The sequence below is a fragment of the Pongo abelii genome, chromosome 11 (genome assembly GCF_028885655.2).
Source record: "Pongo abelii isolate AG06213 chromosome 11, NHGRI_mPonAbe1-v2.0_pri, whole genome shotgun sequence".
Lineage (NCBI taxonomy): Eukaryota > Metazoa > Chordata > Mammalia > Primates > Hominidae > Pongo > Pongo abelii.
Genome location: NC_071996.2, coordinates 109,972,573 through 109,988,903, shown reverse-complemented (window position 1 = coordinate 109,988,903; position 16,331 = coordinate 109,972,573). Strand labels below are relative to the sequence as shown.

The 16,331-nt window shown below is 36.0% G+C and overlaps 1 protein-coding gene across 1 annotated transcript in view; it reads left to right on the top strand.

Annotated features, from left to right (window-relative positions):
• Positions 1-14,175, top strand: part of DYTN (dystrotelin) — a 71,164-nt gene extending 56,989 nt beyond the window's left edge. Inside the window, exons 12-13 of the mRNA XM_024243398.2 lie at positions 2,052-2,544; positions 13,504-14,175. Of these exons, the coding sequence (XP_024099166.2) occupies positions 2,052-2,544; positions 13,504-13,607 (597 nt within the window). The 3' untranslated portion in view covers positions 13,608-14,175. The remainder of the gene's footprint in view (positions 1-2,051; positions 2,545-13,503) is intronic.
• Positions 14,176-16,331: the final 2,156 nt, after the last annotated feature.

The window sequence follows — 16,331 nt, the reverse complement described above, 5'->3', positions numbered from 1 at the left end:
TAAAATAAAATTAAATAAATAATAAAATTACTGAAAATTAAAACTGAGTTGTTAAATAAATTAAATAAGTAATAAAATTAATGCAAATTAAAACTGAGAAGTTAAAATGTATTCACCAACTAAAACATAAAAATAATAAACCCATTAAATATACAGATAACATTTTTAAACAATATGTTTTTCTAAAAACCTTAGAAGAGTGGCATTGCTTTATATTTTCCACAAATCTCTTTAAATACCTGGCTTAATAAAAGACAGCTGAATTTTTGTAACCACTTCAGCAATCAATCAGCTGCAATGTGTTTCGGTTGAAGTATCTGAAGAAATCAGGCCTCACACAGATTTGCAGTTGAAAAAGAGAGAAGTGTATTAATAGCTTTTCAGATACCGAGGCATACTTCTCTTTAATACTACACCAAAACATGATATATGACAGCTTCTTAAAGGAGGCTTTAATCTGAAACCATATTTATGTCACACTGTTTCATTAAAATCCAGTGTTCTTACATGGTCTTTAAGTGAATCTCTTAGCCATGCATGATTGTGTAACATTATACATTGGTCATTTGGAAAATACTGGTTCACTGAGCTATGCTGAATATCCTAATGCTCATCCATTTTATTATACAGGGTCAAAAAAATTCACGTTCATTAATGTCACTACCAATGTAATTACAAAATTGCCTAAGAATTGGAAAGCTATCAAGCTCATAGTGGTAGGATGAAAGTTTTCCAAAATTCTAAGTTTTGATTGAAAGCCTGTTTTTTATGTATGTAAGTATACATTTTAGACAGGGTCTTGCTCTGTCATCCAGGCTGGAGTACAGCAGCAGGATCATAGCTCACTGCAGCCTCGAACTCCTGGGGCTCAAGCAATCCTCCCGCCTCAACCTCGTGGCTAGCTAGGAGCTCAGGCTCATGCCAGCATACCCAGCTAATTTTTATTTTTATTTTTTGTAGAAAGGGGGGTCTCACTATTTTGTCCAGACTGGTCTTGAACTCCTGGCCTCACACAATCCTCTCACCTCTACCTCCCAAAGTGCTGGGATTACAGACGTGAGCCACTGCGCCCGGCCTTAACTGTTATAACTGACAGCAAATACTGTTAATTGTTTTCCTTGCAGTGACATTCTCGCTTTGTTCATTTTTGAGAAACTGTTTGACAGATACCCAAGTCTGAATAACCATAGTCTGTCAGTCTTTCTTTGACACAAGAGGCAATGCTTTTGTATTTCAGTACACATCAGAAGTGTCTTATGCACACTTCCCACTTCATCACACATAATATTTGAAAGACATGTGTTTGTATTTTTAAAACTAAGAACTTTTTCTATTCCATCAAAGGTGTTCTTAAGCAGAACTGGCTTTTTTTTTTTTTCACTGCTAGTGTATGAGGGTGAAGAATACCCTGATTATTAGCACTATTTGGTGATGCTGCCTTGATTCACACTAAAGCACCAACAGCTTTACTTACTGATTTTGCATCATCAGTGCACATGTCAATACAATAAACAAATAACATCTAAGTATCCTTATGAACATAATTTTGACATCACAAACCCTAGAAGGGTCTTGGGGATCTCCTAGGGTCTGTGGGCCACACAATGAGAACTGTGCTTCAAGCAGAGCACATCCCTGAATTTTCTCCCTGTGGCTGTGAAACCCTTCACAACACACCTACCAGAAAGACTATTATAAAATGCTTTCTTATAATAATTTTTATCTGTCAATTCAACATATGCTTATGTTTTCAGAAATTCCTTATGGTATTTTTAGAACCTGGGCTTCTTAGAACCCAGGATTTTCCTAAATTTCTTGTAATTATTCCCTCTGTTATTTTAGAATCTGAGCTGTTCCAACTCTTGTAGAGAGTTTTAGGTTGACATAGAATTAGCAGAATAAATTAAAATTAATAGTAATGATAATATATTTACAGAGGAGAAAGAAAAGTCTTGCATTAGAATGTTCTGTTGGAATGTTGAAATGTAATGCATTTATGAAAAAGTAAGTTAAATGTTAATTTCTTCATAAATAAAGTTTTGTTTCCCCAGGCAAGGTTGCAGCCACCTGGTCCTTCATCTTCTTCCTTTCAAAATGTGGGGAACAAGGTTGACCATTCTTCAACTGAAAAGGTTCCAAAGGGAGGGGATTATTTGCAGATCAAGAATGCCACTGAAGATGCTTCAAGATGGGAACATCTTCTTAACCTTGATGCAGTTGACAGAAGTCACAGAAGTCACACAAATGCAGAGCATGCTCTGCGAAATCCAGAATCACCAGAGACCACTTTGCACAGTACCAGGGCACAAAGCCAAACACAAAAGATGCCGAAGAAAGTCATTAGCACCCTACCCAGTTATCAGGAGGGACTGAAGCAGGACACCCCCAAAATGGTTCCTGCTGAAATGAGCAGTCCTGCTCTGGCAGCTGTGGAAAAGAAAGAGGCAGGTAACATCAAGGAGAGAAAGGACAAGCTGGAGGAAGAGGAACTGCAAGAACTATTGTCAAAACTTATGGATGCCTTCAATCTAGAAACGCCATCAGGTAAGGTTTTCACAATCCATAGACATCGTGATGGCCAAGGATTCAAGCTGCCTTTTTAAAAACTTGATTTTATAACAGCCCAACAGCTCCAGTTCATCTAGCACGTAGCAGCGCTCTGAGTCTATTGGTTATCAGTAGCATCTGTGAACTTGATTTTTAGGATTACCTAATTCACAGGGCTGTTGTGAGTATTAAAGGTGATAAACCATGTAAGACTTCAGTATAGAACCTGGCATACAGTGAGCATTCAGTAAATGCTTATTATTTTGTTATCGCAAAATATTGTTATTATTATCAGTATCCCTAAATCATATATACCTGGGCAGCCTATGTCACCATTTAAAAATTGTGATAATATTGTAACTCTCTTTCTAGAAGAGAATTGATTACAGTTTCTATGTTATAAGTAGTATCATCATTATTATCTTCTTCATAAGCTATGATTCATTGCTAAATTCTGAAGGCTTTAGAAAAGATCCTTCTTTACTGTAGTTACTGCTTCTGTTTTGGAGTGCCATTGTCTTATTTCTCATTAGGGTATTTTGTTATCTTAACATATATAGAGAGAGATCCTTCTCAGTTTACAATGGTGTTACATCTGATAAACCCAATGTAAGTTGAAAATATTGTTAGGTAGAAAATGCATTCAGTATACCTAACCTACCAAACATTATGGCTTAACCTAGCCTACCTTAAATGTGCTCACAACACTTACATTAGCCTACAGTTGGGCAAAATCATCAAACACAAAGCCTACTTTATAATAAAGTGTTGAACATATCATGTAAGTCATTAAATATAATACACTGTGGAGTACACTACTGATCATTTACCCTTGTGATTATGTGGCTGACTGGGAGCTGTGGCTCACTGCTGCTGCCCGACTTCACAAGATACCACATATTGCTAGCCTGGGAAACGATCAAAATTCAAAATTTGAAGTATTATTTCCTACTAAACACATATCACTTTTGCACCATCATAAAATTTAAAAAATGGTAAGTCAATCCATCATAAGTCAGGAACTGTTTATACACACACATACACAGTTGATTCTTGAACAATGCAGGGATTAGGGGTGCTGGACCCCTGCACAGTTGAAAATTTGCATGTAACTTTTACTCCCCAAAACTTTATTAATAGCCTACTGTTGACTGGAAGCCTTACCAATTAACATAAACGGTTGATTAATACACATTTTGTATGTCATATGTATTATATACTGCTATAATAAAGCTAGAAAAAAGAAAATGTTTTCCAAATCATAGAAAGGTAAATATATTTAAGTGAAAGTGGATCTTTATAAAGGTCTTCATCCTCATTATTTTCATGTTGAGTAGGCTGAGGAGAAGAAAAGGGAGGAAGAGGGGTTGGTCTTGCTGTCCCAGGAGTGGCAGAGGCAGAAGAAAATTCACATATAAGTGGATTTGAACCCATAGAGTTCAAACCTGTATTGTTCAAGGGTCAACTGTATATACATTTCTTTCTAAGAAAGCCTAAGGTGTCTTATGTTGGAGTGATCATCTACAGACTTGTGATAAAATGAAGAATAAAATACTCATGTGTTTTTGCATCAGAGGAGGCCTCCTCAAAATAATATTGGCGTATTAGTTTGCTGGGGCTGCTATAACACAGTAACACAGATTCAGTGGCTTAAACGAAGAACCAAAATATATTTTCTCACAGTCCCGCAGGCCAGAAGTCCAAGATCAGGGTGTCGGCAGTGTTGGTTTCTGCTGAGACTTCTCTCCTGGGCTTGCAAATGGCCGTCTTCCCCCATGCCTTTATATGGCCTTCCTTCTATGTGTGTCTATGTCCAAATGTTTTCTTTTTATAAGGACACCAGTTATATTGGATTAGGGCTCATCCTAGGGACCTCATTTTAACTTAATTATCTCTTTAAAGACCCTGTCTCCAAATATAGTCACATTCTGAGGCACTGGGGGTTAGTCAGGCCTTCAATATATAAATTTGGGATAGGAGGGGGGCACATTTCAGCCCATAAGTGTTGGAGGGCTATAAATTGAGTACATAATAATGTCAGCTTTGCATAGAACTTGGTAGAACCAAGTCAATAAACTAATTATTCGGCGATTCTAAAATACTCTACAGTAAATTGAGTTGGAGTTACAATCTTTGTATTAACAAAAACAAGTTCAGAAAGATGCCAGAAGTATGCTCAAAAGGCAAGGGATGGGAACTCCTTGTGCTGATTCTTAAGCTGACGCAAAATTCCACCCACTGCATTTCCATCTAAACATTTTTGGGGTCATGATGAGTATTCAAAGCGAAGTCAATATCCACTTGACCTTTTTAGGAAAATTTCACCAAAAGTTTGGACTTTATAGAAAAGTTTTTTAGTCTTTAGCGTATTAATGTTGTTTTTATTTTTTATTTTTGTTTCTCTAAATGAGCTGGAGAAAGCTGATAATTTCTAAAATGTTGTGTTGGGTCAGCCCTCACAGACGTAGTAGCTTTATTGCACATTTTAGATTGTTCGTAGGCTAGGTCTACTACACATATTTGGAAGGCAGTATCCCAATACTTGTGCAGTTTAATACTTAAAGCTAAAAGATTCATTCATATTTCAAGTGACCTTATCAAGATATATATATACATGCATTATATCATTAAAAGGAAAATTATAAAAAAGTGAAGTATACTTCTAAATTCAGTTGATGCAATAATGTATAAATATACAATTAGCATTATCAAATCTTGTAGAAAATATTTTAAAAAGTCTCAAAATATTTACTTAATGCTTTCACTCACAATCTCAATAGAACCATTGAGATGTTTCTGCAGGAAGTATGCCTTATTATATAAATGTGCTTATGATATGAGCAGAATGGTACACATCTTTTTTATTATAGTATTCTATACTTTGCAAGTATAGAAAAAAATAAAATTTCTTGAATAGTAATACGACAAATACTAATTATTGAGATTTAAAATTTCACTTTCACTTCTTTTATATTAGTCTTATTTCCTTAAGTCATTTAAACATGAGACACTCTTTAATCTTCGTGGCTACTGTTTTGCATTATATATCACTCCTCACCCAATTATTTCTAATTATGTTTATATCATTATTCAATTTGATATTGAATATGAATGATCCTATACTTACCAAAAGTATACCAAACTTAATCAGAGCCAGAACTATGATAATCACATGGATGAAGATGTCGAAAGTGAAACAAGCAAAATCAAAGTATTTTCGTTTACCTCTATCTCTATCATGGATGCATCAGATAACAGCAAGAAGTTTCTAATCACACTACTGATCCAGTTGTTGTTGTTTTTTTTTTTTTTTGAGAATTGTTGGGCCGGGCGTGGTGGCTCACGCCTGTAATCCCAGCACTTTGGGAGACCGAGGTGGGCAGATCACGAGGTCAGGAGATCGAGACCATCCTGGCTAACACGGTGAAACCCCGTCTCTACTAAAAAATACAAAAAAATTAGCCGGGCGCGGTGGCTGGAGCCTGTAGTCCCAGCTACTCGGGAAGCTGAGGCAGGAGAATGGCATGAACCCAGGAGGCGGAGCTTGCAGTGAGCTGAGATCACACCCCTGCACTCCAGCCTGGGCGACAGAGTGAGACTTCGTCTCAAAAAAAAAAAAAAAAAAGAGACTGTGAGAGCTTAATGGAAAAGAGAAAATTGTGTAGAAGTTCCACAAACCTCTTTAAATTCCAAACTTGGATTGAAAATCAGTAGTGAATAATTTGCATAAAAATTGCAGTAAAAAATAAATTTGGAAAAGTGTCAGCTGTTTCTTGCCTCTGCTGTGGCAAAAACAAACAAACAAACAAACAAACAGAAAAACCTCTTGTTTTACTGTATTATTAAACTATTTTTTTCATTTGATAGTAAAATTTCTTGCATATATCTACTAAGTTATTTTTCTAGCTTCTTTTTCCATCCTTTTGTACTATTCATTTGCCACTATAGGTTTCACTGATGAGGAGTCAAGACAGTGGAGTAGAGTGATGATATTAGGAGGGCATGATTTGAGAACAAAGATGGTATCTTGGACTAGCATGAAAACACTTACCATAGCTTTTCCAAAAGGCCCAATGCAAAGCAAGCAGGAAAATAAAACCCATATCCCAGCTTCTCACTTTGCAGGGGGAAAACAATTGGACCATTCATTCAACTTTCTAACTCTTCTGGGGGCTGTCCAAGGGACTGGGCTTCTGTCTAACCTGTCTCAAATTACTGACAAAACCCATCATATTCTAGATGCCTGAGAGATGCTTAAAAACAAAAGGCAGCTGGGACTAGTATGAACGTTTGAAGAGCCCCTGAGAATCTCTTACCAGGCTGATTGCTAAGGGTCTTCTGTCTGAGGCCAGTCTTGAAGACTAAGAGAGATAGTTATTTTTTCTATTGCACAGATACCAAAATAAAGAGTAAAGAAGAAGAAGTAATAGAGAAACATAGTCCAACAAAGAAGTAAGAGCTCCAAAATGGACCCTTATGAAATAGTAATATTTGAATTACCTGACAGAGAATTCAAATTAACCATCGTAAAAATGCTCAATGAGCCAGGAGAACAATACATGAACGAAATGAGAATTTCAACAAAGAGATAGAGAAATTTTTTAAAGAACCAAACAATAGTCTTGGAGCTGAAGAATATAATAACTGAACTAAAAATTTCCATAAAAATATTCAACAGCAGACTAGGTCAAGCAGAAAAATCAGCAAACCCAAAGACAGATCATTTGAAATTATCCTATGAGAAGGGAAAAAAGAAGAAAGAGTGATGAACATTTAAGGGACACATAGGATGCTATTAAGCTGACCAATATTTGTAATATGGGAGTTGTAGAAGCAGAGGAGAAAGAAAGGGTCAGAAAGCTTATTCAAATAAACAAGGGCAAAAACTTCTCAAATTTGGGAAAGAAAATGGACATCCAGATCCAAGAATCCTAACAGACCCTGAATTAGATGAACTGAAAGACTTCAACACTGAGACACATTATAATCAAATTGTCAAAAGTCAAACACAAAAGAGAATTTTGAAAGTGGCAAGAGAAAAGTGACTTATCATGTAGAAAGAAACCCTTATAAGATTATAACAGTTTTTGCATCAGAAACCTTATAGAAATAGGATAATATATTCAAAGTGCTGAAGAAGAAATGAACTATCAATCGAAAATACTATATCCAACAACTCATTAGTAAAGGTAAATATATACAGGCAAATACAGAACACTATAAAATGAAAATAGTGGTATTTAAATAATTTTAATTTTAATATAAAAAAAGACTCAAGTATTAAAAATAACATTAAAATATGTTAATGAATATACAATACAAAAATATGTAAATTGTGATGTCAGTAACAGAATGTGGGCTGGATGTGGTGGCTCACATCTGTAATCCCAGCACTTTGAGATGCGGAGTCAGGGAACTGCTTGAAGCTGGTAGTTTCAACAAGTAGTTACTAGCTTGAAGCTAGTAGTATGCCTGAGCAACATACTGAGACCACATCTTTACCAAAAAATTTTTGTAAAGATGTGTGGTGTGGTGATGCATGCCTGTAGTCATATCTACTCAGGAGGCTGAGGAGGGAGGGTCACTTGAGCCTTGGTGTTTGAGGTTACAATGAGCTAATCACACCACTGCACTCCATTCTGGGCAAGACAACAAGATCCCTTCTCTAAAATGAAAACAACAACGAAACAATGAACAAAATAAAAATAAACAAACCAAAAAGAAAAGTGTATGGGGATGGCTGGGTGAGATGTCTCACGACTATAATCCCAGTACTTTGGGAAGCCAAGGTGGGTGGATCACCTGAGATTGGGAGTTCAAGACCAGCCTGACCAACATGTAGAAACCCCATCTCTACTAAAACTACAAAATTAGCTGGGCATATTGGCATGCACCTGTAATCCCAGTTACTTAGGAGACTGAGGCAGGAGAATCACTTGAACCCGGGAGGCGGAGGTTGCGGTGAGCCAAGATTATGCCATTGCACTCCAGCCTGGGCAACAAGAGTGAAACTCTGTTTCAAAAAAAAAAAAAAAAAAAAAAAAAGACTATTTAGCAAAGTGTATGGGAACTAAAAGTGAAAACTTTTTGAATGCAATTGAAGTGAAGTTATTATCAGCCAAAATAGGCTGTTATTACTATAAGAGGTTTTATATAAGCCTCATAGTAAGTGCAAATATAATAGCTGTCAAAGATGTACAAAAGAAAAAAATGAAATAATATATTTTTTAAAAAGACAGCAAACTAGAAGAATAGGGGCAATACAACTAAAAGACAGACAGAAAGAAACTCTCAAAATGGCAAAATTGTCCTCCCCATCAATAATTATTAAATATAAATGGATTAAAGCCTCCAATCAAAAGATATACATACAGTTGCTGAATGGATTGAAGAAAAAGACCCAACTATATGCTGTCTGCAAAAGACTCACTTCAGATTTAAGGACGCAAAGGCTGAAAATGAAAGCATGGAAAAAGATATGTTATGTTAATGGTATTCAAAAATAGCAGGGGTGGCTATAGTTATATGAGACAAAATAGACTTTAGGTCAAAAACTCACGCAAATGACAAAGAAGTCATTATAAAATGATAAAAGGGTCAATTTACCCAGAAGATACTATAATTTTTATAATATATACACCAAACATCAGAGCACCTAAATATATAAAGCAATTATTGACAAAACTGAAGGGAGAAATAGACAGTGATAGAATAATAGTAGGGGACTTCAATAACCCACTTTCAATAATGATTAGAACCTCCAGACAGAAAATCAATAAGGAAATGGTAGACTTGAACAACACAGTAACCAAATAGGCCTGAGAGACATATAAAGACTATTTCACCCAATAGTGCAGAATATACATTCTTCTCCAGCAAACATGGAACATTTTCTGGGATAGATCATACATTAATGCACAAAACAAGTCTTAACAAATTTAAGAAGATTGAAATCATACCAAATATCTCTTCCAACCACGGTGAAATAAAACTAGAAATTAATAACAGGAGGAAAACTAAAAAATGTATAGAGATGTTAAACTACACAACACATTCTTGAACAACCAATGGGTCAAAGAAGAAATCAATGGCCAGGTGTGGTGGCTCATGCCTATAATCCTAGTGCTTTGGGAGGCTGAGGTGGGAGGACCAATAGAGGCCAAGAGTTTGAGACCAGCCTGAGCAACTTGTCAAGACCCTATCTCTACAAAAACAAACAAACAAAAAAAAATTTAAATTAGCTGGATGTGTTGGTACATGCCTGCAGTCCCAGCTACTTAAGAGGCTGAAGCAAGAGGATGGCTTGAGCCTGGAAGATCAAGGCTTCAGTGAGCTGTGATTGCACCACTGCACTCTAGCCTGGGTGACAAAGCAAAACCCTATCTCAAAGAAAAAAAATTTAGCTGGGCATGGTGACACATGCCTATAATCCTAGCTACTCAAGGGACTGAGACAAGAGAATCATTTGAGCCCAGGAGTTCAAAGTTACAGTGAACTATGATCACACCACTGCACTCCAGCCTGGGCAACAGAGCAAGACTCTGTCTCAAAAAAAAAAAAAAAAATCACACAATCATCACAATAGATATAGGAAAAAAGCATTTTACAGAATTCAATACACTCTCATGAGAAACTCTCAACAAACTAGGAATAGAAAGAAATTATTAAAGTCCAAATAAGAAAAACCCACAGCTAACATCATATTCCTTTTTCTTAAAGGTGAAAAGCTGAAGTTTTTTTCTTTAAGATCAGGAACAAAGCAAGGATGCCTATTTTCACTACATCTATTCAACATAGTACTGGAAGTCCTAGCCAGAGTAATTAGACAAGAAAAAGAAAGAAGAGGCATCCCAATCAGAAAGGAACAAGTGAAACAATCTCTATTTGCGTATGCCATGATCTTATATGTACGAGAGCATGGTTAAGGGTGGGGAGCAGGAGGTTTATTCCTGTTCCTTTTCTCCACATCTAGAACCATCACTCAAAAGTATTAAGTAATCAGAAAATAAAACTTCAAATTTAGCAAATTCTAAGGAAATGACCAAGCTCAGGAGAGCACTTTATTTGTATCTCGTTTGTTTATAAGGTAATCTCAAATGTTGCCTGGGAATCCTAGAAGTGTTTACTGGAATAGTAATGGATACAGAGTTGACCCTTGAACAATGTAAAAGTTAGGGGCACTGACCCTCCATGCTGCCAAAAATCAGCATATAACTTTTGACTCCTCTAAAACTTAACTACTAATAGCCTACTGTTGAACAGAAGGCTTACCAGTTGAACAGAAGCCTTACCAGCAAAATAAACAGTTGATTGACAAATATTTTGTATGTTATTTGTATCATATATTGCATTCTTACAAAAAGTAAGCTAGAAAAAAGAAAATGTTATTAAGGGAATCATAAGGAAAAGAAAATATATTTACTATTCATTAACTGGAAGTAGATCATCATAAAGATCTTCATCCTCATCATCTTCACGTTGAGTAGGCTGAAAAGAAGGAGTTAGAGGAGGGGTTGCTCTTGCTTTCTCAGGTGTGGCAGAGGTAGAAGAAAATCCATGAATTAGTTGGCTCACACAGCTCAAATTCGTGTTGTCCGAGGATTAACTATATTCATTGCTTCATAGATAGATAGATAGATAGGTAGATAGGTAGATAGATAGATAGATAGATAGACAGATAGATAGATAGATATACAGATATACACAGAAGTAACTAATGGGAAAAGATAGATTTCCAGCATTTAAGCTCCATGAAGGCAGAAAAAAAGTCTAGTTGGTTCATCATTCAATCACTAATTCATTCATTCAACAAATATTAATCAAGCATTTGCCGTGTGCCAAGCACTGTGCTTGGCACTGGGCATTTATTTTGAAGTGGGGTATGTTTCTATTTTTAAAACATTCTGGCATTGCATGGAGAGTGACTTAGAGAAAGGCAAGGGGTGAGCAAAGAGACCAGGTAAAAGCCTACTGTAGTCTAGCCAAGAGATGACGATGTTGCCCTGAATGGGTGGTGATACACTTACTGCAATGGGGAAAGCTGGGAAAACTGTTATGCGGTTGGCAAATCAAGAGTTCTGTTTTGAACATATTGTGAATTGCCTGAGAGACATCCAAATGAAGACATCACAGAGGCAATCAACATGTACAATCTAGAGCTCAAGGGAAAGGTCTTAGTACAGAGTAGCTATTCAATACATATTGGCTTGCTTAATTAATTGTTGTAAATAAGATATGGGCTCAGTATTCCAGTTGCCCAGAAGAATGAACATAGACTAAAAAACCTAATACTTTTTCATTTCTACATCTATCATTCTTGTAGTCTACTCTCACATCCCTTGTTTATTAGAAGACGAGATAGACTTTTAATTACATTTAAGTGAATTATTTTGTCATTGTGATTTTCTCTGGACTGCCAGTTTCACAAGTGTTCCATCTAACATCTCATTAGGTCTCTGCCTATGTGCTATATTAATTCAGTCCTTACATTTATTTAATTCCAAGTATATGCCAAGCAACATGCTAGGTGCTAGGAGCATATTTTTGGCTATTTTTAATATTTCAAGAGACTAAAACTGAAAAAGAAAACAATGAATAACAGTAAGAAAAATTACAGTATGTGAGACTGATTACGGCTTGCCTATTTATTTATTGCTATATTTTAAGTTTTTACCACCGTGGCCTGAGAAACAATGTCTTAAAATAAGTTTGCCTCTGGACAAGGTTTGTTAGTCAGAAAATAAAATATTATTTAGTCAAGGTCCTCTGGAGCGGTATTGGAGTGATAAGTGGGATAGAAAATGCATGAACCCTCTAGCCTTATGTTCAACAAAAAACAGCACAGATGGACCCACAATATAAATTACGTAGCTAAAAAGTAAACAACTAACAAAATAAATCTCCCCACGTTTTCATTTCCTGTGATCTTATTTTTATTAATTACACAAATAATGTAATACTGCATGTTTATTGTAAATTAAAATGCAAAGTGCACAGATTTTTTAAAAAATGAATTCATCATCATGCTCTTCACTCTCTCCCACCTGTTTTTCAGAGATAACCACTATTAACAGCTTAGTGAGTTTCCTTCAAACTGTTTTCTATGCACATATGTATGTCTTTACTTTTTCAACATAAGTTAGATCATACTATGCTTTTGCTTTCTTCGCTTGTTCAATACCTTAGACATTGAGCAATGTCATTTTTAAAACGCTGCATAATATCCCAGGGTAAAAATGCACTATAATTTATTTATTGGTATATAATTAAGTTGCTTCCAATTTTTATCACAAAAAATACTTTGGTGTGTATCCTTATAACATATATCTTTATGCGCAAATATAAATATGTTTGTAAGATCAATTCCTAAAACCAGAACTCTTTAAGTTAAAGATTATGCATATCAAAATTTTAATTGATACCTGCCAAGTCGTATATCTTTCTACACCACAATTCCTATTATGACAGATCATAGGGGACACTCAAACCATTAATCAGGTAACTATAGAGCACTGGTTCTCAAAATGCAGTGTCTGGACTAGCCGCATCAGTATCACCTGGGAACTTAACAATAAATATAAATGCTCAGGCTCCATCCCACCTGAACAGAATCTGAACTCTGTAGGTGAGGTCCAGAAATCTGTTTTCACAATCTCCAGGTGATTTTTATATACAACAGAATTTTGGAGCCACTGCTCAATAGTGGGCTTTCTGGCTACTCCGATTTGTGCAAGGAGCCGTGGGAAAGTGCTTCTTAAGAACTTATGCCTGACTGAATTCGTAGTAATGATCATGGTAAATAATAGCCATCTTATTTGCTAGCTAACTTAAGGACATTGTCCTTGAGAACTGACGAAAAATGGATTCTGTTTCTTCTCCATGTGAGAGCTTTATCAAGATCTTCATGAGAACCTACAGGTATGTTTCTCTAAAAACTCTCCTGTTTGTTGATTTCAGGCCCGGAGTCTTCAGTAAACATGGACCTGTATAGTGGAGCTCAGCGAGTGTGCAGGGCCTTCTCTGCCCTTGTTGATCAAATTGTCTTGCCCAATTTGAAGTGAAATGGAGTCCAGGCTCAAAGGCCTCTTGGTGTGATGACAAAATGCAGTTGCACAACTGTATTAAAAGAATTAAGACTTCTACCTTTCTTTTAATAGTTTGGTGTGAACTATGAAGAAAACATGTTTTGTTTTTTGATCTCTCTCCCTACTTATGTATCTTAGTTCTGCAGTTCAGAGTGAAGGCTGGGGGTTAGGGGGGTGAGTAGAGGATGAAGAAGGAAGGAAGAAATGGCAGAGTCAGATCTCTGCTGAAGGGCCTTTCTTACTGTGAATACCTCCGGAGTAACATTCAAGTGTGTGACCTACATGGATGCATGCAACTGTCTTCCTCAAGTATCATGTAAATTACTGAATTGATGGCCTAATTTTCTATCTTGATGCTTCTGCTGGAGAATAGGCTTAGCAAAGAACTAACTACATACATACACACACACACACACACACACACACACACACAATTGAGTGCATGTAAAACTGGTAACATCTGAATAAATTTGGATTATACCACTGTCAGTTTCCCAGTTGTAATATTGTACCATAGTTATGCAAGATGTTCCCATTGGGGAAACTAGATGAAGGGCATACAGATGTCTCTGTATTATTTCTTATAGCTGTATATGAATCAAGTATCTCAAAATAAAACATTTAATATATGAATGTTTGTTGCTAAAATCTCCACATCCAAGAAGTTTCACCAAAGCATCTGTGTGCCTCCTTTCTCTGTTATGTTGGATTAGGTTATAGATGCTTAACTTACTAATGCCCAAAGTAATAGGTAACCTTTTTTGACTGTTAGAGCACTTAGCTTTTAAGCACTTTCTATGTGCTGACTCATTTAATCCTCACAAGAAACCTAGGTAGTACGTTTCTCATTTTATGAGGAAACTGAGGCACAAAGAGGTTTAGTAACTTGTCCAAAGTTGATTTGGCCACTTCTTGATGAAGCTGGGATTTGAACTCAGCTTCTAAGCCTATACTCTAACTACTACTCTGTAATTCCTTTCAATAAATATTGTGGTGATTTCAATGTTTTTGTATATTATCTTGAGATGCAGGCCATGTTACAGTCAGAGAGGCTGTGGATTTTTATATGATCTGTAATTCCTTGAACTGTTTACAGAGTGAAATAATGTCCCATTGGATGGGATTAGGACTAGGTTATCCCTGTTCCATCTCATCCTAATAGTTTTCAATCTGCTTTTCAGCCTATCATAAACTTTTGGTTTTAGTTTTGTTGCTTAGCATAGTTACTCTTCTTTTTACTTCATCCCAGTTTGTTCCTTACACTTTTGGTAAGCTTCATCAGCAAGCTGCAGTCCTTGGGCCAAATTTGTCTTTCTCCCTGTTTTGAACAGGCTATGAGCTAAGTGTGGTTATTATATCTTTTTAAAACATTGAAAAAGTCCAAAGAAAAATATTTTGTGGCACCTGAAAAGTTTATGAACTCTGATTTCCGTGTCCATAAACAGAGTTTTATTGGAACACAACCATATTCATTCAGTTATGTATTGTGATAACTGCTTTTGTTCTGCCGAGGCAGAATTGATTAGTTACAGCAGAGACTGGATGGCCCAGAAAGCCTATAATATTTACTATCAGACTCTACAGAAAAAGATTGCCAATCCCTGTTGTGGAGTACCAAGGTGAGGGAAGAACAAAGGGCAGACTCTTCTGCAAGCTCATTCTCCAAGTGTAGTTTCTCTTTGATGATTTACAAGAGATAGTGAATTTACATGATGGTTTTGAAGAATATGATGAAAAACATTAGAAAAAGCATCATCAATGCAAAATCACGAGCCTATATGTTGAAAAAGTAGTCAAAGGATGGCAGCTTTTCAATAAAATACTGATTTTCCCAATGAGCCAAAAGCTGAGGCTGGGCCTTCTCCCCCACCTCTTTCCCCAAGCTTCCTTTTCTTGTTGTGAAGACTCAGCTAATCCTCAGATGAAACTGTTTTCTGATAATAACCCTTTAGATGCAATTTCTAGTTTAAGGAGGGCCCTAATCCTTCAATGAAAAGATTTACTGAGGCTTCCTTTGGACCTGAAAAAAGCAAGGGAATTGCTAACATATCTGAAATTCAAACTGGCTGTCAATCCTATGTATTGGTTATAATAGAATGATTGGAGAGTTGGGAATAATTAGAGATAAAAATAGCATTGTGTCCCTAACTCAAATACATTTGCTAATTGGACTTCTCTGCTATAAACCTTGTTCAGGCCTGGTCATTTTTCAGGAAAATAATTATTTATGGGTTCTTCTCTTATAATGCTGTTCCTTTTATTTTGTTTTTCAATGCAAAGTGTAACCACTTATAGAGTTATAATATTTAATCAAATAACAAATATGCTTATTGGGAAATAATTTGTACCTATTTACACTTAAACATTATTTTATCAGAGTTTGGATGTCATTAGTGGTAACATTAAATATTGAAATAAAGAGACTCCAATAACATTACCTGGGGTCCAGAGCTTTTATTAATTTTGTTTTCATTAGAAGAATGCTTTATTTGCCAGTTTTTTGTTTTGTTTTACTTTTTGCTTCATTCAGTATTCAAAAATATGCTGTCAAACAAGATTCAGATATCATAGATTGTCAGTAACTAGTAATTCCTAAATATAGTCCCTTATGTGCCTGTGCATAAGCAATCCAGTGGTTAAAGTCTTGGAAGCCATGCAGTGTATTCAAGTTAAATGTATGGCACACTAGTTTATTAACAT